The sequence below is a fragment of the Echinops telfairi genome, unplaced genomic scaffold (genome assembly GCF_000313985.2).
Source record: "Echinops telfairi isolate 266 unplaced genomic scaffold, ASM31398v2 ScPeMD7_70;HRSCAF=299, whole genome shotgun sequence".
In the NCBI taxonomy this organism is placed as follows: domain Eukaryota; kingdom Metazoa; phylum Chordata; class Mammalia; order Afrosoricida; family Tenrecidae; genus Echinops; species Echinops telfairi.
In genome coordinates, this window is record NW_022103968.1 from 8,402,615 (window position 1) to 8,423,498 (window position 20,884).

Consider the following 20,884-nt stretch of genomic DNA (forward strand, 5'->3'; position numbering starts at 1 on the left):
CCAGACTTGCAAGGTAGAATTCATATCATGATAGTGGGAGCGGGGAGGAAACATTTAGGAACTAGAGAAAAGTTGTATTTTTCATCATTAAAGGACCTACATTTTTTATGTCATGGATACTATTGACAAACTTTGAGCTAAATGTAATCACTAAGAGACTTGATTTTTTTAAAGCAAAATCAATATTTTGTCCATATGTTCTGGATTTGCATGCACCAAGCCAACCATGTGTGAAGTAGGCATGCACTTGAGTTCCTCCAATGCCAGTGTTGTTTCCTAAAGATTTCCATGAAACAAACTCATGCTTTGAATTTAACAAAATGATCTACACATGAGCATGCTATATGCATTTTGTTTTTAAAAAAACAGGTGCTAAATCTGTTTCATTAACACTCCACTTTCATTTTTAGGCATGTGGGCACACTCCCTGACGGCACAGGATTACCAGGATCTCATAGACCGAGGATGGCGAAGGTAAAACTCCTTGATACGAGTCCTTGTGGCTGCTGCTCAGACTCTTCCGATAATTGAAACACAGTTTGATTTTTCAATCTTTGTTTTTTCCCCAAAGACTGTGCTGTAAACTTACTGTAAAAATCAGGAGAAGTCATATGCACACAACACTAAAACCAAAACATGTTAGTGTTATAGGAGAGATGTTTATTAGGGAACTTTCAAATATATCTGCACGGGGAGTCTATTAGAATGACCCTCACGCCCCCATCATCCAGCTGCTGTGATCGTCAACACTTTGTCACTTTGGGCTCATCACTTCTTTTTACTTTTCTCTCTGTCCTCCCCTCAACAAAGTACTTTATAGCGAAGTCCAGACACCCTGTCACCCTGTCAGTATCTCATTAGAAGTATTTGGGGGACACAGTTCAGGCTGTAACATTCCATCCTTTTGGCCTTGTCCACCCTAATTTTTGTCCCTCGTGTGCACCCCATCATCTCACTGCCATCGAGGCAGTGCTGATTCATAGTGACCTTGTAGGGCTGAGTGGAACTACATTTTCAAGACCAATGGGAGAGAAAAGCCCAGTCTTTCTCTCATGAAACAGCTGATTGTTCCAAACTTAGGACCTTGCAGATCTCAACCCAAACCATAACCACTACGCCACCAGGCATCTCATCATATCATTCTTAAATTAATCTTAAATCAGCTCCAACTTTTCTGGTTGCATAAATCATGGATGCATGAAATTTTAGGCATTTTCAGTCTGGGGGCAACATTCCAATTCCTTTGTCAGCCTATGAAATCTAGAATGTAATTAACAGGAACAAGGGAGACCAGTCCATTACAACTGGGAAGACTGGAGGGAAGGAGGGATAATGGCACCAAGCACGCCCCATATTCAGCAGAACAAATGACACATTAGCTCTCAGGCCACGGAAAGACCCTTTGTTCTCTTTGACCTTCTGGGCAATGGCCCCACCCTCCAGACTCTGAGTTATATAGCTGCAAGACCCTGTCATACCTTATAAAGTGATTAGTTCCTTCATGTCACCTTGTCACCGCTCACTTAGTTGGTGAGATTTTTGTGATCTTCTCCAATGATGGCTGTTCTTTGTGCACAGATAAGCAGTTCTAAGAACCGTGTGCTAAGTAGCGCTCTTACCTTCACCATGAGGCAGTCACGGCAGGCATCAGTCAGATGGTGAAGGATTTAGTATGCCAAGTTAGGGAATGTCTTTATTGTTTCCTAAGGTAGAGATGAGCCATTGCAGGAGAAAAATAGGATGTTGGTACTTACAAGAAATATATGAGAAATTAACAAAATACTTTTGTAATTTTAGAAGTGGGAAATACGTGTACAAACCAGTCATGAATCAAACATGTTGTCCGCAGTACACAATAAGGTAAGGATTTTAATTAATAGAAGAGCTACAATATGAAGATTGTACATTTTTGGTAGAATTTTTAAAATGATATTTTTCTACTCTAGGTGGAGATTCTTTATAGGTAAAAGTAAATGTGTCATTTCCTTTCTTTTTTTTCTTGGTTATTTCCTTTGAACATGCTTAGATTGTGTTTACATTTTGATTGATAGCTTTTAGTGACTGTTTAATTGATTTAGAGATAAATATGACTTGGAAAATTACCTCTTTAACAGTTTAGCCAGTGGATATCATGAAGTATTGAGAAATAGTATTTGAATTTAACTTACCTTTGTTTACTAGTTGTTGCTGTTTGTTTTTTAAGAGGTTTATCTTAGGGCTTTATATAGTCTAGTGTATTGTTTTTCCCGTGTCTTTTATTTAAGCGATATTACAGGATTCTATAAATTACTCGGTAGAAAAGGGAGGGCTTAATCTGATATATAAGGGGGTACCCCCAAAAAACAGATATTCATATGTTTTTTTGATGTGAGGGGGATAGTTCATTTGGAGTTCGTTCCACCAGGTCTGACTGTTAATCAAGCATTGTATTTAGATTCTGAAAAGATTGAGTACCGGGTGCGACCAAAAAAAGACCTGATTTGTAGCAGATGGGAGACTGGTTTTACCACCAAGACAATGTACCTGCTCATGCAGTGCGCCAGTTATTTGGGTGAAAAACAGCATGCCTCTCTTGCCCCTTGCACCTGACTCACTTGACCTCATTCCTTGTGACTTTTTGTTTTTGCAAATGAAGAGGGACATGAAAGGACAGTGATTTGACTCTGTAGAAGAGGCGAATAAAAAAATGAGGGAGGTGCTGTCAGCCATCCAAATAGATGAGTTTGAAAAATGATTCAAAGAATGGAATCACAGATTTGACAAATGTATTAAGTATGTTTTGTTAAAAAAATTTTTAATTGGGGGAAAAAAATCCCGTTGTGTTTTTATGGTACCCCCCTTGGATATAGAGTGTAGATTTCTTACAAACTCATCTCATTGCCATTGGGGCAGTTCTGACTCTTAAAAGACCCTATTGGATGTCTGTGGCTCTGAATCTTCCTGCGAACAGAGTTATGTCTATTTTGTTGTTGTTAGTGACTGGTGGGTTTGAACCACTGACCTTGCAGTTAGCAGTCCTGTGCTTACCCAACAGGGCCACCTCTTCCCTGAAAGCTTAAATTAACCACAACAAAAGGTTTTCCTACTCTTATTGTTTTCAGTCTTCTGGGTGTCTCAGTCCCTTTCCTAAAGAAGAAATTTGTGTGAGCTTCCTCATAATAAGTTCAGATGAATCAAGTGTGCTGTCACTTCTATCTTTTTGGTGAGCATCCTTTTCTCTGGGAACCTCTGACCTGCTTTGACCTGGAGCATTTCTCCTCTCCCTGATGCATTCTTTGTCTTCCTGGAGCTCGCTCTGTCCTCCTGGGGATTCTCTTTGTCTGTAATTGGTCCCAGCTCTCCTGGGTCCTCTGCCTCCCGTCTTGGTTTTCGGGAAGCACTTCTAATAGGAAAACACTCAGGAGAGGTCAATGTTTTGCAATCTTGCACGTCTGAAAATGTTTTCATTGAATGCTTAAAATGAACTTATAGTTTGGCAGGGTACAAAAGCGTAGGTTGGAAATGATTTCCCATCAGAATCTTGTAGGCCTTGCTCCACCGTTGGCTGCTTGCCTTGAATAGTCCAGTGGCCTCCCGATTGTTGTTCCCTGTGCGAAACCTGTTCTTTCTCGATGCAAGGAGGCTGTTCGGGTTCTCCTTCTCGGTGTCGGTACAGTTCATGTGGTCTCTGCTGTGGTTCTGTTTCCATGCAGACGTGGGAGGTTCTGCTTATCCACGGGCTCTCCTCATCTCCAGGTCAGAGCTTTTCTGGAATTCTTTAGTTGATCGTATGTAAACCTTTAGAGTTCACATATCAGAGCTCTTTGACTGGTCTGCCTTTTGTTTTGTTTTTTCTTCCCCTCAATTTTCCATTTCTTTTGGTGACACTGGGACATCTGTGAAACTTCCTCTTTCAAATCTGTAAGTTTATTCTCCAAATGAATTTTTATTTCTGGGAGCACTTTCGCTGTCTTTGTTGTTTGTACATGTTGACAGTCTATGGTTATAAGAGCTCGAGAGTCAGAAGCGCTTTCTCTGGATGTTTTTCTAAGCCCGTCTGTTCCTAGGTGCTTTCTCCAGTTGGCGGGCATCTGTCTGTGTGGCAGGGGCCTACTTTACATACCTGGTGAGTCTTAACATTTTATCTTTGGAAACTGAGTGCATCTTGAGTAGGAATGATTTACCGTGGACTTGAGTTATCTGATTGGGCTGTTCTCATGGGGAATCCCTGATGGGTGTGGTCACAGTTGGGGGAGAAGATAAACACCCCAGCAGTGTTCTGGGAGCTGGGTTCAGAAAGAGGGTTGACTTTGTCTTGACCTTCCATGTGTGGGCTTTCCTTTCCCCTCTTACCAGCACCTTACCTTTGTCTTCTATGGGGCCTTGTAGCTTCCATGCCTCGGGTCTAATTGCTTACTTTTTTCTAAAAGTGTGTCATTTTCTGCCTGGGTGTGGGGAAGGACCTGACGTCTGAGCCCTTCTGAACCAGGCTTTCAAAGGGTTCCTCCTGTCTTCAGGCCCATCTTCAAGCCGGTGTCCAGAAGTAGCAAGCATCACCAGTTCCTAAGCCTGTTAGGGGGAGAGAAAACTGCGTGTCTTTTTACTTTTCCTGCTGTTGGTTTAGGCTTACACTCTCATTCTGCTACGTCAGCACCACTTGTACATCCACTTTACAGCTCCCCAGATGCCTCCCATGCTCCTGGACTGAGTGAATTTATGTTCTCTCTTTGGTAACCCTTAGACGTTGTTTTAATGAGGTTTAGGAAGAGACTAGAGATTAGGTTCCTCGTGGCCAGGATGGACTGGAAATGAGTTGACTTCTCCCACACTGAAGTGGACTTTTGCTTCCACAGGTGCCGCCCGTTGCAGTTTCAGCCATCAAAATCCCACAAGAAAGTCTTGAAAAAAATGTTGAAGTTTCTGACCAAAGGGGAGATCGCCAAAGGAAATTGTGAGGGTAAGAGGAGCTGGGGTCCAGAAACAGTTGGCGTTGATGTTGTCTTTCCAGGGTTCTCGTGGTCCTTCACTAAGTTCAGGGAAGGTCGTTGCCATGGTCCTGTACTGTTATACTGGGCCAGCTCCAGCTCACTGTTCCTAGTGGTCCTCACGCTGGGGCCTAGGGGAGATGTGCCTGAGAGCGTCTGGCTTAGGAAGAGGTTCGAAAAGCAGTTCAAAGACACTGCAGTGCCCTGGGGTCTGTTAAAATTGTAGTTTCTGAGGTGTGTGGACATTTTTATTTTGCTCTCCCCTAATGCTCTCTTGTGAGAAAAACAGTGGCATTATCACTAGATGGTTCGATGGTATTCTTAGCGTGGAGAGACAGTTATTCTTTGTGCTCACACAGTGTCCCGACTGTCTGTGCTCAGAGGACTGGAGCAGATGGAGCAGCACAGGGGATGGGCGGCATGGGTCCAAGAGGTTCACGAGCAGCGGGAGGGGTGCAAATGGCAGAGTTGTGGTTACTATTCTCAGTACTTAATCTCAATGGTTAAAGGTTTCTGTTGACTTATCAATGCGATGTGTTTTTGGTGAGTGGGAATCATGGGGAATTACGCAGATGTGATTTGAAGATAATACCCCTGTGTATATTGGGAGGCTGCAGCAGCCTGCTTCCTCCGCAGATGACTGTCGTGGAAGCCCAATGGAGCGGGTGTGTTCTGTCCTTCAGGGTCACCATGCGTCAGAATTGACTTGATGGCAGTGGGATTTTGGTGGGGGATCTTCATTTGCCTTTGGCTTGCGACTTACTTGTGTGTGGGACTAAGAGTCATACACTCACTAAGGTAGAAGGCTAGCCTGCTAGAACACGGAAAGACACTCAAGATGGTGTATGGTGGGCACTTCGGTGGCAAGTCTGCTGCAGGTGTCGGGGGTGGGGGTGGGGACTGCAGCCCTGTCCCCCATGGTTCTGGGGCCCCCCCCCCCACACACACACACACATTGGTTGGCAAGGTCATTCCGTTTTCACTGTTGCATCCAGTGAGGGAGGGGGAGGTGGGAAGGCCAGGGCCACAAACACCCTATAAAGGAAGTAGGGCGGAGCTTGTCTTAGCATTTTGGGCCTGTTCCATTGTCAGATGCACAGCTGTCAGTTGCTGACCCCTGTGGGAGGACCACAGTCTGATGATGATGGGAAAGTGGGTTTGGTGGCCCCCGGTGGTCTCTGCTGTGGGGCTAAGGGGTCTTTTCCTCCTGTATGTCAGATGGTCTGGCTGATGGGCTTTCCTTTCTTCTGTTTGTAGATGCGCCCATGGATTCCCTGGTGGAGGATGCTGTCGCGGGTGACTTTGCATTGATAAATAAACTGGATATACAGTGTGACCTCACCACCCTCAGCGATGACCTCAAGCAGAGCTTAGCGAGCGCAGAGAAGACGAAAGGAAGAGGACCGCAGAAAGAAGAACCCGAGGAGTTTGCTCCGGCCCCCCAGAGAGAGGAGAAGCTTTGGTCCGGCGAGCCATCGCAGCTCATGAAAGTTCTCACGGTGCCCAAGCCAGGTAGTGCAATTGTGTGTGAAGTGCTTTCCCTTCCGAGTCACTGCAGGCTCTACTGCTTACTCAGGAATCCTTACTGGATGTAGGTGCACAAATCATGTTCTGCCTTTGTCCAGCCATTCTGTTTCTAGAGCCCGGGATAAGAGCCTTATTATTTTGTCTCTAACTACAGTTATTGTAAAGGGGCTCTGTCTCTTCAGACGACCCTGTGAGGTGTCAGTGAGTCAGTTCACAACAGAATGAGACCCTGACCAGCCCTGTCCCATCCTCACACTCATCCTTCACTGACGTCCATTGTGGTAACCACTGTGTCTCTCTGTCTCATGGAGGGTCTACCTCTTCTTTACTTGCCCTCTACAAGCATGAGATCCTGCTCTGGAAACTGGCCCCCTACTGACGACAACACAGCCCAAGTACGTGAGGCAAGTCTTGCCATCCTGGCTTCTGCGGAGTGTTCTGGCTGGACTTCTCCCAAGACGGGTGGTTGGTGAAAGTCTTCGCAGCCAATTCTTTTGATGGTTTCGCTCCAGTGTTTCCGTGGTGGTAGTCACGTGGATCCTACTGTATCCGCATTCCCTTTCACTGGGTTCTGTTGGTCTCTTTTCTGGACTCTGGTTTCCCTACTCTTAGTTCCTCATCTCTGCTCTGGGTTGCCTTCTAGGCCTCACCCAGATGGTTTTAACTAGGGTGCTGAGCTGACAGGGAATAGTCTCGCGTTTGTGGGCCACTCTGCTGTTTTGCTCACAGGGATCTCCGAGGATCGGCTCAGTGCTAGGTTTAAGGAGTGCCTTGGGGCGATAATTTCAGGGAGTCCTGCCTTTTCTACTGTTCCAGTTTGTCCAACTTGACTTTAAACCATAACTTGGGTTCTCCATGTGCTTCTCCCATTCTGTTTGGGACTAACTGCTTGGACACCAGTTGAAATGGGCTGTGGTGGTAACTGGGCACCAGGCCGGTCTCCTGATCTTGTGGCTGGAATATTGCTAGAAGGAGAAATGAGTTTGGTCATTGTTTCCTAGGCCGTTCCAGCTGACAGGTTTCAGGGGTCCTAAATTCCCAAGTTCCAAGTTTATGGACAACAAAGCGAGTAAGGAGGACTGGAGACAAGTGGATGTATCTGAATTCTGGTGAGGGCAGAGACTGTTGAAGTGGTCAGCAGAGACCAGCTCCTGAAGAAGGTCATGCTGGGCAAAGTAGAGGGTTGGAGCAAACCAGGAAGGCCCTCCATTGGCTGGGTGAGGATGGTGCAAGAGTGACCGGCCAGGCAGCATTGCATTCTGTTGGACATGGGCCACTATTAATTGGCGCCAGCTTGGCACCTAGCAAATCATTGGCAGTCAAATTCAGGATTAGAGTGGTTTTACCTTTTTCCAGACTGTGTATCTTTGAAGCAGTTCTCAGAGGTTTTGGAGGTAATTCCATTAGACTCCATGCAGCTGCCCATTTTCTTTGTCCGCCTTACACCACAGCTGAAGAGTAGTCCTGACCTGACCCATAGCAGGCGGGTTACTGAGAGAAGGGACGTGTTTGCATTCTCTCTTCTTCAGCATCTTTCTCACTAGAAATTTGGGACTACTATGAAAGCGTAAGAATCTTTGGAATGTCTCTGGAAAACCCGCATTTCCATTTTATTTTAAAGTAATCCGATGTGCAGTGGGTTGATGGGGAATTGCACACCCTGCTGCTGTTCAAGTCCCTTGGGACTTGTCCTTGACACGCTGGGCACCGGTCGGGTCAGGGTTGGTGTGGGGTACAGTGGGCATGTTGGTGGTGGTTCCATGCCGCTGCAAGGATCTCCTAGCCTTTAATAGGCGAGGGAAATTCTGGATTGCTGTCTGTTGAAATTGTCTTCTCAATGTAGAGAAGGAACAATCACGGTTAAGGATTGCTTAGTTCACTGAACTTTTAAAATAGATACAGTCTTTGATCAAAATATGGAAAAATCATATATTGCAGTCCACTTGAAAGACTTGGGGGGGCACTTGCTGAAAAACATTGTAGTTAAAAATGTTCCCACTTCTGGAACGCCTTTATAGGTAAGGACAGCCTTTGAAGTAAGTATTGGACGTGCAGGCAGTAGTCACAGTCAGTGATCCTCGGGGAGAACTCAGTGGGCTGACTGGTTTCCTCTTCTGTGAGCAGCATGGTAAGACCCAGGCCATTTTGTCCAGGCACAGAGCTTGTGCCGGGCATCGGGCAGTCCACGTCTGAGGTCCTGCTCCTAAGCAGTGCGTGGTGGTGCCACGCAGAACGTGTTTGAGGAAAATATGCTCCTGGCCCGTGGAAGTGAATCCGACGAAGGCAGCGGTCGATGACAGAATCAGGCGCTGGGGACGGCTGCTCATTAGGTCAGCTCCAAGTCTGTCTGTGTTTCACAGGTAACTTGCATTTTAGTTGAAAACATGTTTGTGAGGTGGTCTTTGGATCCACGTGGGACTATGGAGTCACTGGTTTCTCACAGAATTAACTTCTTCAGCCCAGCTCCTGGCCTCTCGTAGCCCTTACCAGCTCTAGTCTGAAGTCCCTCCTGTCGCTCGCCTTAGCTTTCTGTGAATTGTTGAATACAGGGCTCGGGGGCTTAAAAAGGACAGACCTTGCTTTGCTAAGTGCATTTTTAACCCCCCTCCTCCCCAAAATAAATAAATACAATTAGTTCCCATTGTTAGAAAATATGGACAAAAGAATGTTCTAAAAAAAAGAGAAGATGTTCCCACGTGAAAGGTAAAATAACAATTAGCATGGTGGTGTGGTCTATTTCATTCACAGTATGTGAAAAACATTTTCAATGTGTGTTTATTTATAACGAATTATTTCTAGCACTCTAACAGGAACTCCCCAATAACCTCTTTTAACGAACTTCCCTGCTGTTGGACAGTTGGTTGCTTTGCTCAAAAAATGTATAATTTTATAATTGAGCATTTAGCTTTTTTTTGAGTTCTCCTTTATGTTTGTCAGTATTTGCTGCTTCTCTTATTAGTTTTTCGGAATAGCTTCCTCAATAAAGAAGTTTTACCATGTTAAAGGGTATGAATATTTTCAAATCTGAATGAAAGCATAAATTATAGAGTAGCTAGCTCAAAGGGGGCATACTTCCCTTTTAATGTACTATATAATTATAATGTATTCAAATTTGTGAGTTTAAACACTTTTTAATATTTAAAAGGGTTACCAATTTGATATTTGGTCCTCTAATGAAAAGAAAACTTTAATGAACTAGCACTGAACCGGTGAGATCCCTTCGTTCAGTGGCGAGAGACACGCAGACCCTGAACTGGGACGGACTTTGTCATGCACTGGCAGAGCGTGTTCTGGGACCCTGCTTTCGAGTCCTCCTCCATCACAGCCGTCTGCCAGTGTCCCTCAGAAGTACTATCACAGCCGTCTGCCAAGTGTCCCTCAGAAGTACGGACTCGAGGCAGCAATCCTAAGCAGGAAAGACATTAGATTTTGTTCTTTCTACCCACAAGACCGAAAGGAGCTGGAAAGAGTACCAACAAGAGACAGCAAGCAAAGGTGTTCATCAGGGGAGCTCTCCTGACAAGTTCTCGGACTGTTTTCTTGGCTTCCTGCCTCTAGGTAGAATCTTTAAGGTCACCTTAACAGTGATGCCCCAAGCAAGCCTGGCAGAACTCTCTGGACTGATTTTGTAGATCTCTAGGACTTTGGAAGAAATGTTTCTAGAGCCAAATGTGACTGCTCTAATACCTTGACCTTCTTTCTAGGGAAAGGGGCTGATTTGAGTAAGCCTCCGTGTCGAAAAGCAAAGGAAATTCGCAAAGAAAGGAAAAGGCTAAAGCTCGTGCAGCAGAGCCCAACTGGGCCACTGCGGGGGCCCCAGGGCCAAGGACAAGCGCCATCGTTGGGCCCACCAAAGGCTAAGTGCAACCAGCCCAAGTCACTGGAAGATTTAATGTTTGACTCTTTACCAGAGGACGCAGCACACAAGTTGGAGGTATTTGGGAGGGGTGTCTGGTGTGCTTGGTTAGGGTGACTTTAAGTTTCTGTTCTTTAGTGAGTACTTAACTTAATTTTCATTCGAGTTTTGCATATCATTGTTTTGATAGTAACAAGCAAAATGAAAGGGAATTCGAATGGAATATCATTTTGCACGTCCTAGTTCATTGCTAATCAAGGGGAACCTTTTATTTTTTTTAAGGTTTTTTTTTAATCCATCAGGTAAGTTGGCTATTAGTGTTATGGAAACAGTTCAAGCTGTAGCATTTTGTTTTGGGGAGTCTTCTCGCTTTTGGGTTGCCCATGAAATTTAATAGGTAGAAGCAAAAGGAAAAAATACTTTTTAATGTTGCTGGTTTTCATTTTAAGGGTTGAAAGAGAATGAGTAGAGACCACCCTTGACAAATCATGGCTCTCTCTAGCTGACCATCTGATCTCCAGCCGGCCAGCAGTTTGGAATCCAAGGAGAGGAGGAAATTGCCCCAGTGCCCCTGTCACCCTCCCTTCTTTTTCCACCCCAGGGAGTGCATAGCGCGACTGCTTCATAGCGCTTTCTTTCTTTCTTTCCCTTTCAAATTAATCTGCTATTTCTCGATCAAGTCTAGGTGTTTCAATCCTAGTTGTGGTATTTCCAAAATTAAAATGAAAACCTGTTAGCTATAGCAGTGCCACTGTGTTCTCATACTTGATTAAGAACAAGTCAGCCCTTGAATGGATAGCTTAATATTGTGTATGACTCAAAACGAACTCCTCTTCTGCTAACTCGGACTAGTCAAGTTCATGGCTACTCATGGTGTGGCATTGCCCTTTCTCTTTCCAAAGTGAAGAGGCTTTGCTAGGCATTTGCTGTTTTGTTCTCTTCTTAATGGACACACTACTTAAAATCCTTTCTGAAGAGTTTTCTCTTTCTATTAGTAATGTCTTCAGAAACCCAACCAGCAACCGAGCTTAGTGCCCTTGAGCTGATACTGAGAACTGCCCCTGTGGGTTTCCGAGACACTAAGTCTTGGACGGGAGTAGAAAGCCTTGTCTTTCTCTCCTGGAGTGGCTAGTGTTTCGAGTGGCTGATCCTAAGGGGAACAGCCCACTGTGTCATGGACTACATCACTAGTTCCCCTTCAGGAACCCAAGCATACCCAATGACAGCTCTAGAGTACAGTCGCTGATTTCTTTGTATGTAAGGATGCCTAGGGTGTTCCGAGCCTTAATGTCCACCAGGTGTCACTCTTTCACTCACTTCACATGCGTGTGCTTGTGCACTCGTGTACTCTCTTTCCCCTACACACACGCGCGCGCACACACACACACACACACACACACGTTTGCTAGTATGCCTTTATTGCTTTCGATTTTCGTTTGCATCTTTTGCTGATACACTTATTCGACCTGGATCTCATTCCTCTTCCTGCTCTTTTCCATCTGGTAGTAGATTACATGAGGCTCCGCAGGCGGATTTTGCCATTCTCTCCTCCTGTTTGAATGGTTGCTGCAGTTCAGCCTCACTCTCCTGTGCCTCTTTTGTGACCAATTTTTGGAGCACACAGATCGCACACCCCAGGAAAGGAGCTCCAGAGCCCACACTGCTGCCAGCCAGGTTTGCAGACTCGAACAGAGAGTTGGAATGTTGTCTTGGAGCTACTTAGCAGCAGTGTGTGGCAGTTCCTGCAGTGGTGCTCAAGTAACAGTCAGCACTCACCAGACGTGACTCCTCGTTGCTGTAGGTAGGAGGACACGGAGATACGAGAGGTTAAGCCCCTGGACAACAGTGGTGGACTTAGAGTTAGTAGTTACAGTTAGAATGAAAGACATCCCATGGGAGAGCCCCCTTCTTCCCTATGCTGGGAAATAGGAACCCTTTTGTGAGGCCGGCCTTTCTACCTGAGTGCGATAAAGAGCCCAGTTAGAGTTAGTAGCAATGAGTAAAGTCGCTTCTGAAAATGGTATTCTCAAGTTTCGTTCTTTGGAAAGCCTGACTGAAGGTGAGTGTGGACCACAGAGTTGGTACTCTTGGCGTGCCAGCTTTGTACACGACGGGCCGGCCGGCTCTCCCAACCTGAGCTGAGCTGCCCAGCAATCACGTGCATCCTCTGTGGGCTTGAGTGGCTTCGAGCCTGAGCAGCTGGAGGAAGAATTCCCTCCTGTATTTACCAACCAGTTGATTTTGAATGTTCACATGTGATGGCCACTGTTGTCTCCATGACTGTTCATTTGGGTTCACTCTTGGGCGGGAGGAGCTGTGAATGGGCAAATGAATTAATGAACCATGCTGTTTTTAACTCCTTCTGAAGGTGAGGGTGGTGAGGTCATCTCCGCCAAGTGCTCAGTTCAAAGCCACATTTCAGGAGTCTTACCAGATCTATAAACGCTACCAGATGATTGTTCACAAGGACCCATCTGACAAACCGACCATGAGCCAGGTCAGCAGGCCGCGCGGCAGCTGTACATGCAAACGGAGCCTCTCCCTTGACTTCCCCCCGTTTGAGAGCATCGTCGGAGTGCTTCCCATGGTGCCTCTTATTTCTAGTCAGTCTGCAGCACGCCTGCAGAGAGAGGGGACTGAATTCAGGAACGATCTGAAAGTGCAAATTTCACCTACTGCCATGTTTGGTGGCAGCTAACTCTTGTTTCCAATGGAAAAGTAGCACAGCAAATAGAATTACCTTTATTGAAAGTCACTTCTGTTTGAAGGCCTTCATCTGAAAGTTAGTACAAATGATACAGTAGTAGTGGTAGTAACCATATTCCTCCAGCTCAAAGTAAAACTGTCTCTGGGGACACAGAAAGGCAGAACGCTTTCTGTTTTCAAGTTGGGCCGACTTTGCCAGCACTGCTACTCTGCCTTATCCCCACCTACCATTCAGCGTGAGGCTGTAGCAGCTCCGTGATTCTTGGGACATGAGCTACCCAGGCCCAACAAAGGCTCAAACATTCCGATAGTAGATCATCTTGAAATAAGCCCTAATACGCATATCCTGTTATCAGTTACATTACCTGGAAGGAGAAACCATCTAAAACGCCTCCTAATACAGCCACAGCAGTACTCTGAGTGGGAATTAGCAATGGCAGGGACTCCAGTGTATGCAGAGGAGGACAATACCAGCCACACACAAACAATGTTTCTGGCCCTTAAGGTTGTAAGATGTCGTGCTCCGGGCGCTGTGGCAGCCACCCGGCCCCAGAGTGTGCCCTGTGTCCCAGCAGAGGCCAGTGGTGAGCTTTGGGAGTGGATTTGCCGGAGACCTGCCCCGGCCTCACCTTCAGAAGCAGGCAGCCAGCTCAACACATCTCAATAGCCTTTCCTGTGTTTCCCTTGCTCTGAAGGTGAGGCTAGTGCCCGTCTCTTTTGAGGACCCAGAGTTCAAGTCGTCCTTCAGCCAGTCATTTGCTTTGTATGTCAAGTATCAGCTGACCGTACACCAGGATCCGCCTGAGGAATGTGGGCAGACTGAGGTAACCGTGTGCCTGTCAGCGTTCTTTCCTGTGTGGATGAGGTGGTCTATCAAGAAGCATAAGCCAATATGACATACTCTCCATTCTTGCCCTTTTTTGTTCGTTTTTGTGGCAGAGCTGATAAGCCTTTCGGAGTGTGTTGCTGAGCTTTTGCGAGGACAAGTCATACGCCTGAGCATTTAAAATTCCTCAGAAGGATGGCAGCTCCAGGCTATGTTGTTCTGGCGTGTTCTCTCCAGGAACCTGAGTGGCGGGTTTGCTATGTCAGATCTCCAGCTTAAGCCATTAGACATGTACCAAGGGGCTGTTGTGCCAGGCTCTGTGCCCCCAGCACCTCAGGAAAGGTTCTCTGTGTCTGAGGCTCTGAGAAAAATAGACCAGTCAACACAGGATCTTATCCAGAAGCAAGTGGGCAGAAGTAAAGTGTGATGGGAGTACGTAAAGCAGCATGAGCAACCACGGCCGTGTGTCCACTGCTTTCCAGGCCCGTGCTGGGTGCCGAGGATGGTGAGAGGAATAAGAGATAGTCCTTTGCAGAGCCAGTTTCCACACCACCTGGAACGCAGCATCTGAAGTCCCACTGCAGACCAAGTGGAACTGGAGTCTTGATGTTTTCAAGAACTTTGCCTAACCTGTGGTTTTATAGGTGTTTTTGTTATATTTAAGTTGGGAACCATTTTGAGTTCTTTTGTATATGGTGTGAGGAAGGGGTCCAACATTCTTCAGCATTTTGATTCTGTTGGGAATAAAAAAACCAAACTCTTGTCATCTCGTCGATTCTGACTCATTGACCATCTAGGAGAGTAGAACTGCCCATAGGGTGCCCAAGATTGTAACTGTTTATGGAACAGCCTCATCTTTCCCGCAGAGCTGCGGCTAGCTTTCACTGCTGACCTTGTTAGCAACCTGATGCTTACCCACTGAGCAACTGAGTCTCCTGAACCTGCTGGTAACTGTACGAATCATTTTAAACCATTGAAAAGTAGGCTAGTTTGGGAAAGAGAGTTGGTGAGAGGTTAAAGAAATGTAAACTGGGTATTCCAAAAAAGCAAGGGAATTTTTAGTAGCACCTTTGCAAAAAGGAGCTTATAGTTACAGCAAGTGCGAGTATACAAAGGATTTTATGAATTGCATCGTATTCTTGTTCCCTTTATAATTTCCAGTCATTCATTTTGGTGTAGATACCCAATGTTCAGAAAAGAACGTCGTGCCAGTTGCTGGGGTCATGAATGTGTGGCCTGCCATGGAGCCATTTCCAACTCAGCTACCACACAGAGCGAGGCGTACTCTGGCCCTGCACCATCCTGACCGTGGAGGCTGGGTCGGTCTGAGCCCATCACTGCAGCAGCTTTGTCAGTCCATCCTCGCTGTCACTGCCCTCTGCTTTACCAGGCATAATGCCCTTCTCCAGGGACTGGGCCCTCCCTCCTGACAGCATGTCCACAGTGTGTGAGGTGAAGTCTCGCGTCTAACAAACATTCTGGCTGTACTTCCGAGATAGATTTGTTCATTCTTTTCATAGTCATGGTATGCTTTCCCAAATTGTAATTCAAAGGCATCAATTCTTTGAGCTCCCTTATTCACTGTTCAGCTTTTACAGACATCGGAGATGGTTGAAAAATACCCTGGCTTGGTCCGGTGCAGCAGCTTAGTCCTCAAAGGGACAACTTTGCTTTTTCACACTTTAAATTGTGTAAATATGGAATTTTAGCTGAAATTTTAATAACAATGTATCCTAGAAAATTCTGTTATTTGTTAATACTAAGTGCAAATAGTTCTAGAATAATTAAAATTGCTCTCTTAGCTCGTGGGTGTTGTCTGAAAAACAGACTATCCTCAGAGCCCCAGTATCTAAGGTAGTCAGTCTAATCACACTTCCAGGTCACTGAGTAATTGTTTCCCAGGGTTTTTTGTTGTTGTTGGTTTTAATCATTTTATCGGGGGCTCTTACAGCTCTTATCACAATCCATACCTACATCTATTGTGTCAAGCACATTTGTGCCTATGTTGCCATCAGCATTTTCTTTCTTCTTGAACCCTTGGTATCAGCTCATTTTTCCTCCTCCCCCACCTTCCCTCCCTCATGAACCCTTGATAATTTATAAATTAGTTTTTTCATGTTTTACACTGACTGCTGTCTCCCTTCACCCACTTTTCTGTTGTTCGTCCCCTGGGAGGGGGTTATATGTCGATCATTGTGATCAGTTCCCCTTTCTTCCCCTTCCCCTCCTGGTATCGCTACTCTTCATTATTGGTCTGGAGAGATTTATCTATTCTGGATTCCCTGTGTTTTGAGCTCTTATCTGTACCATTGTACATGCTCTGGTCTAGCTGGATTTGTAAGGTAGAATTGGGGTCAGAATAGTTGGGGTGGGTGGGGGGAAGCATCGAAGAACGATAGGAACGTTGTATGTTTCGTTGGTGCTATCCTGCACCCTGACACAGCAGCCTGCTCTGATGGTGCGCGTGAAGGAGGAAGAGCTGGAGTCACCATCTTTGGTCGCCTAGTCATGGAAGTGACATCCCGTCACTTTTACTGTATTCTATTACTAGAGGCAAATCTCACCTACACTCAAGGGGAAGAGATTACCCAAGGGGATGAGTTCCAGGAAACAGGCGGCCACCAGGAACCATCTTTAGGGACCTGCACACTAGGTAAAAGAGAGGATGGTGCCCGCTCTGACCCAGTGTTCATGCTCTGGTCTGGCCGGATTTGTAAGGTAGAATTGGGGTCAGGATCGTAATAGAATTGGGGGGGCGGGTAATTGAAGTTGTGTGTTTCATCGGTGCTGTACTGCACCCTGACTGGCTCCTCTCTTCCTCGTGTCCCCTCTGTGAGGGGATGTCCAATTGTCTACAGATGGGCTTTGGGTCTCATCGATACAGTTTTTTGTTCTGGGTCTTTGATGCCTGATACGACACCTCATGATCACACAGGCTGGTGTGCTTCTCCCATGAGGGCTTTGTTGCTTTTCAGCTGGATGGCCGCTTGTTTATCTTCGAGTCTTTAAGACCCAGGAGGTATATCTTTTGATAACGGCACCATCATCATCATGAAGGTTTCCCAAGGTTTTTGAACATTTCCAAGCATACAGGGAAATCGAAAGGCAACACATAAGCGCCCAGCAGCTAGGTGGATTTGCACAATTGCACGCAATCTCAGGTCAAGGCATTGATGACTGCAGTGCACAGAAGTTTCCTCTTGGCTTCTCTAGGCCATACCATTACTATCAAGAGCTATGATGGTGCGGTGGTTAAAGCACTCGGCTGCTACCTAAAGGATGGGCAGTTAGTGTCTCCCAGTAAGTTCTGTGGGAGAGATGAGTGTGTTGCCTCATTCCAACCACCAGGTGGTGCCCTAGGCCTAAGTTTGCCCTTCTAAGGTGGCTTAGCTCTGTTCCTTCCTGGAACCAGTAAGTAGGGTGTTGGCCATCCCAAAGCAGAAACAAGGCTTTTCTGCTGCCATTTACTGGAAGCCCTTTCTCGGGGAGCAATTAATGCGATTGCTACAAATGAGTCTTGATTTGGTAAGATTTTAGTTATCTTTCTGGAACTTAATTTAGAGGCATTTTCAGCCCCCAGTCCCGTTAACATCCTTGGGCTCTTAGGTATGTGAAAATAATCACTGTATATATTATATGAAAGGGCTTCAGAAATTTTGAGGAACCACAGAATGAAAAAATAGTGGAGTTCTTCACAAACGCTGTGAAACCGCCTGGTATTTAGAATATACCTTTCTCCTCAACTCCACTAAGAGAACCTGCTGGGTTTAGCTGGGTTTAGATGTGTGTGTGTGTGTGTGTGTGTGTGTGTGTGTGGCTGTTGAAGGTGTCCGAGTCCATCAGCTTTGCCTGGTGAGTGAGCTCTCAAAGCTGCTGGTGGTAGCACGGCCCAGTGGTGCCTCCTCTGGGTGGCACCCAGGGCTTGTCTCTTACCTGTGGTGCCATCTCTCACTGCCATCAGTTCAGTGCTGACTGATAGCGTCCCCTGTGGGTTTCCAAGACTATCACTGTTTACCAGAGTAGAAAGCCCTTGGAGTCGCTGGTGGCTTCGAACTGCCAACCACTCAGATTGCAGCCCAAAGTGTGGCCACCACACTGCTAGGGCTCCTTGCCGAGCCTTAGACGTGTATTATTTTGAGTGTTGCCAGAATATGAGCTTTTTCCCCTCCATCTTTCTATTCTTAAGGTGTGGGATGATTCTGCTAAATACAGTAGAACTAAAATCGAAAGGCAACCGATTGCCATCGAGTCAGTTTTGATGCAGTGACCCTCTGGGACAGAGCAGACTTGTTCATTAGCGTTTCCAAGATGAAATCTTTATGGGAGCAGACAGACTGGTTCTTCTCCTGCATACCAACTGGTGGGTTTGAACTGCTGACCTAGCAGCTAGCAGCCCAGTGCTTATCCCAAACCACCATGAGGGCTCCTTTGAATAAAAGGGAGGCCTCAGGCAATTATTTGAAAATTCAGTGATTTTTCACTAGCAGCTACTAAGTGAAGGCACAGTGGTGTGTTTGTAGTATGAAGATTGTTGTCGTTCGGTGCCGTCGAGCTGGCCTGATGCATTGCAGCCCTAGAACAACCGACTGCCCTGTCCTGTGTCATCCTCACAGTTAGCGTCTTGTGTCGGCCCCTGGATGCAGTCACCGTGTCAGTCCATCTCTGAGGGCTTCCTCTATGACGTTGCTCCTCTGCTGTACCAACCGTGACGCCCTTTTCCAGCGACTAGTTCCTCCTGATAAATTGCCCAAACTACACTGGCCACCCATGACTTTCAGGGTTATCTGTTGATTCTTCTGACAGTCCATGATCTACGTATTCAGTATTCCTTGCCAACATCTTAATTCAAATGCATTCAGTCTTATTCATTATCCAACTTTCACATGCATAGAAGGTCATTGGAAATACCTTCCTTGGCTTGCTTTTTACCACTTTAAAGTCTTTTGCAGCAGATGTTGCCCAGTGAAGAGACCACTACTCCACCAGGGCTCGCTTCTGTTTCGAGCCCATCCATCGTTTTGCTCCTTGAGCTTTAGGGGATGGCCACGCTCCAGGACAAATCTGTGTCTGGTCCACCAACCTTGAAGCACCTGAGCCCGAGGCAGAACAGGCTGGCCTGTTGAGTGCTCTGAGCTGCCCAGGTGCCGACTGAGCTGAGCCAGCCTCCACCAGGTGGGCTGGTCACCAGGAGCCTCCAGAGAGTGAGCTTGGCTGTCGCCAAATGGAAAACTAGTCAGGAGGAAGTCGTGCTCTTGAAGCCTGTGCCCTAACTCCCAGCAGGAAAACTCCCGGGATGTCAGAAGCCTCTGGAAGGGTGTCCTCCCCTAATAAGTCAGAGCTGCTCTTAATTTCCTGTGAGGGCATGTGGAGCCGCGCCCGCCAGGAGCTGAGCGCATTTTAGTGAGTGCAAAGCTCCGCGAGAGAGGAACCATCGTGCTGTGAGCACCATTTGTCTTTTGCTTTCGTATTTTCAGTCTGTTTTTTCCATTAAATCTGAGGCGCATCAAGTTTTATGACCCTCGGGCACTGGCTTGACAAGTGAACAGTACTGCCTATTGATGAGGGGCTCTGCACCAGGGAAGCTTGTGCTTTTGTGGTGGTGATTCGTTTTGTATGCCCGCTAACTTTAGGTCAGTGCTTACGGGAATAAAACACTTCGTTGATAAAGGGACTTATTATACAGATGGCTCTTTTCCTAGAGCAGAAAAGCTCGGGCTGTATTTGGATAGGTCCGTCAGTACTGATGTCGATGTGTTTGTCAGCCTTACACCGGTCATCCCAGCAATGGCTCAGAGTCTGAGGACGAGAATGGCTTCTGGGTCCTTCTTGTGGGCGGTGGAGGACGGATGCGCTGTTCCCTCCGGGCACTCACACTGCCGAGGATGGGCTAGCTGGGCCCATGCATATTGCAATTTGCCTGTAACTTCAAAAAGCTCTTAAAAGCTTCTCTTTAGGAGAATGCGTAGGAAAGAGGGAACCGATTACATGGAACTGTGTGTGACCTCCTCCCTGGGGGACAGACAACCGAAAAGTGGATGAAGGGAGCCGTCGGACAGGGCAAGATATGACAAAATACCAATTTATAAACTATCAAGGGCTCATGTGGGAGGGGGGAGCGGGGAGGGAGGGGAAAAATGAGGACCTAATGTCGGGGGTTTAAATGGAGAGAAAATGTTTTGAGAAATGATGTACAAATACGCTTTACACAATTGATGTGTGTATGGATTGGGATAACAGTTGTATGAGCCCCTAATAAAATGTTTAAAAAAAAAAAAAAAAAAGCTTCTCTTTAGAGGTTAGTATCAGTGCTCAAAGTTCATTAAAACTTAAGTGGCTGATGACTAAACAGTGATGCGATAGTCCACTTCGTACTCCTTTGACCAGTGGGTTTCAAAAATCTTGCTTTGATTTTGGTTTCTTGTTTGCTTTTTCGTTTCTCACTCGTGTTCTTCTCTACTTCTCCCTGATTCGTATCCCTTTGGTCTTTGAAAACACCACGCCATCTTTCAAGCCCATTTCAGTTCTTTTCCTCCACCTGTTGACAGCTGTCTTAAAGGAGTCCTCCTGGGAGAGTGGGTTCAGCGTTGGGCTGCTCACTCTTAAGGTTAGCAGTCACTTGGCGGTGGGAAAGATGAGGAGATCTTCTCCCATAAAACCTACTGCCTTGGAAACCCTCTGCAGGGTCATTGTGAGTCAGTCGACTCCCTGGCAGTGGGCTATATTGTCACTTTGAGAACTAGGGTGTGCCTGACCCAAGCCATGGTGTCAGTCACCTCCTGCCTGCGAAAGCTGGGCAGTTCGTGAAGAGTCCATGCATGTGATGAGAGTGCTGACCCTACCTGGACTGCCAGAAGACTGAAAGCTCTGGCCTCTTAGAAAAGGTGGCGAGACTTCCCCTCTTGTACTTTGAACGTGTTACCGGAGAGACCAGTCCCTGGGGAAGGACATCATGCTTGGTAAAGTAGAGAGTTGGCAACCAAGAAAGAAGACCCTCCGGTCGATAGA

At 46.4% G+C, this 20,884-nt stretch overlaps 1 protein-coding gene across 8 annotated transcripts in view; it reads left to right on the forward strand.

Moving 5' to 3' along the window:
• ATE1 (arginyltransferase 1) overlaps positions 1 to 20,884 on the forward strand; it is a 97,766-nt gene that overhangs the window by 3,445 nt on the left and 73,437 nt on the right. For 4 of the 8 annotated variants that reach the window (XM_045291634.1, XM_045291632.1, XM_004700891.4 and 1 more), the window contains exons 2-7: positions 411 to 474; positions 1,798 to 1,860; positions 4,833 to 4,936; positions 6,222 to 6,476; positions 10,196 to 10,425; positions 12,716 to 12,844. In XM_045291634.1, the coding sequence (XP_045147569.1) occupies positions 413 to 474; positions 1,798 to 1,860; positions 4,833 to 4,936; positions 6,222 to 6,476; positions 10,196 to 10,425; positions 12,716 to 12,844 (843 nt within the window). In that variant the 5' untranslated portion in view covers positions 411 to 412. Of the gene's footprint in view, positions 1 to 410; positions 475 to 1,797; positions 1,861 to 4,832; positions 4,937 to 6,221; positions 6,477 to 10,195; positions 10,426 to 12,715; positions 12,845 to 13,748; positions 13,878 to 20,884 lie in introns of all 8 variants that reach the window. The other 4 variants (XM_045291633.1, XM_045291635.1, XM_004700890.3 and 1 more) reach the window with 2 other exon arrangements.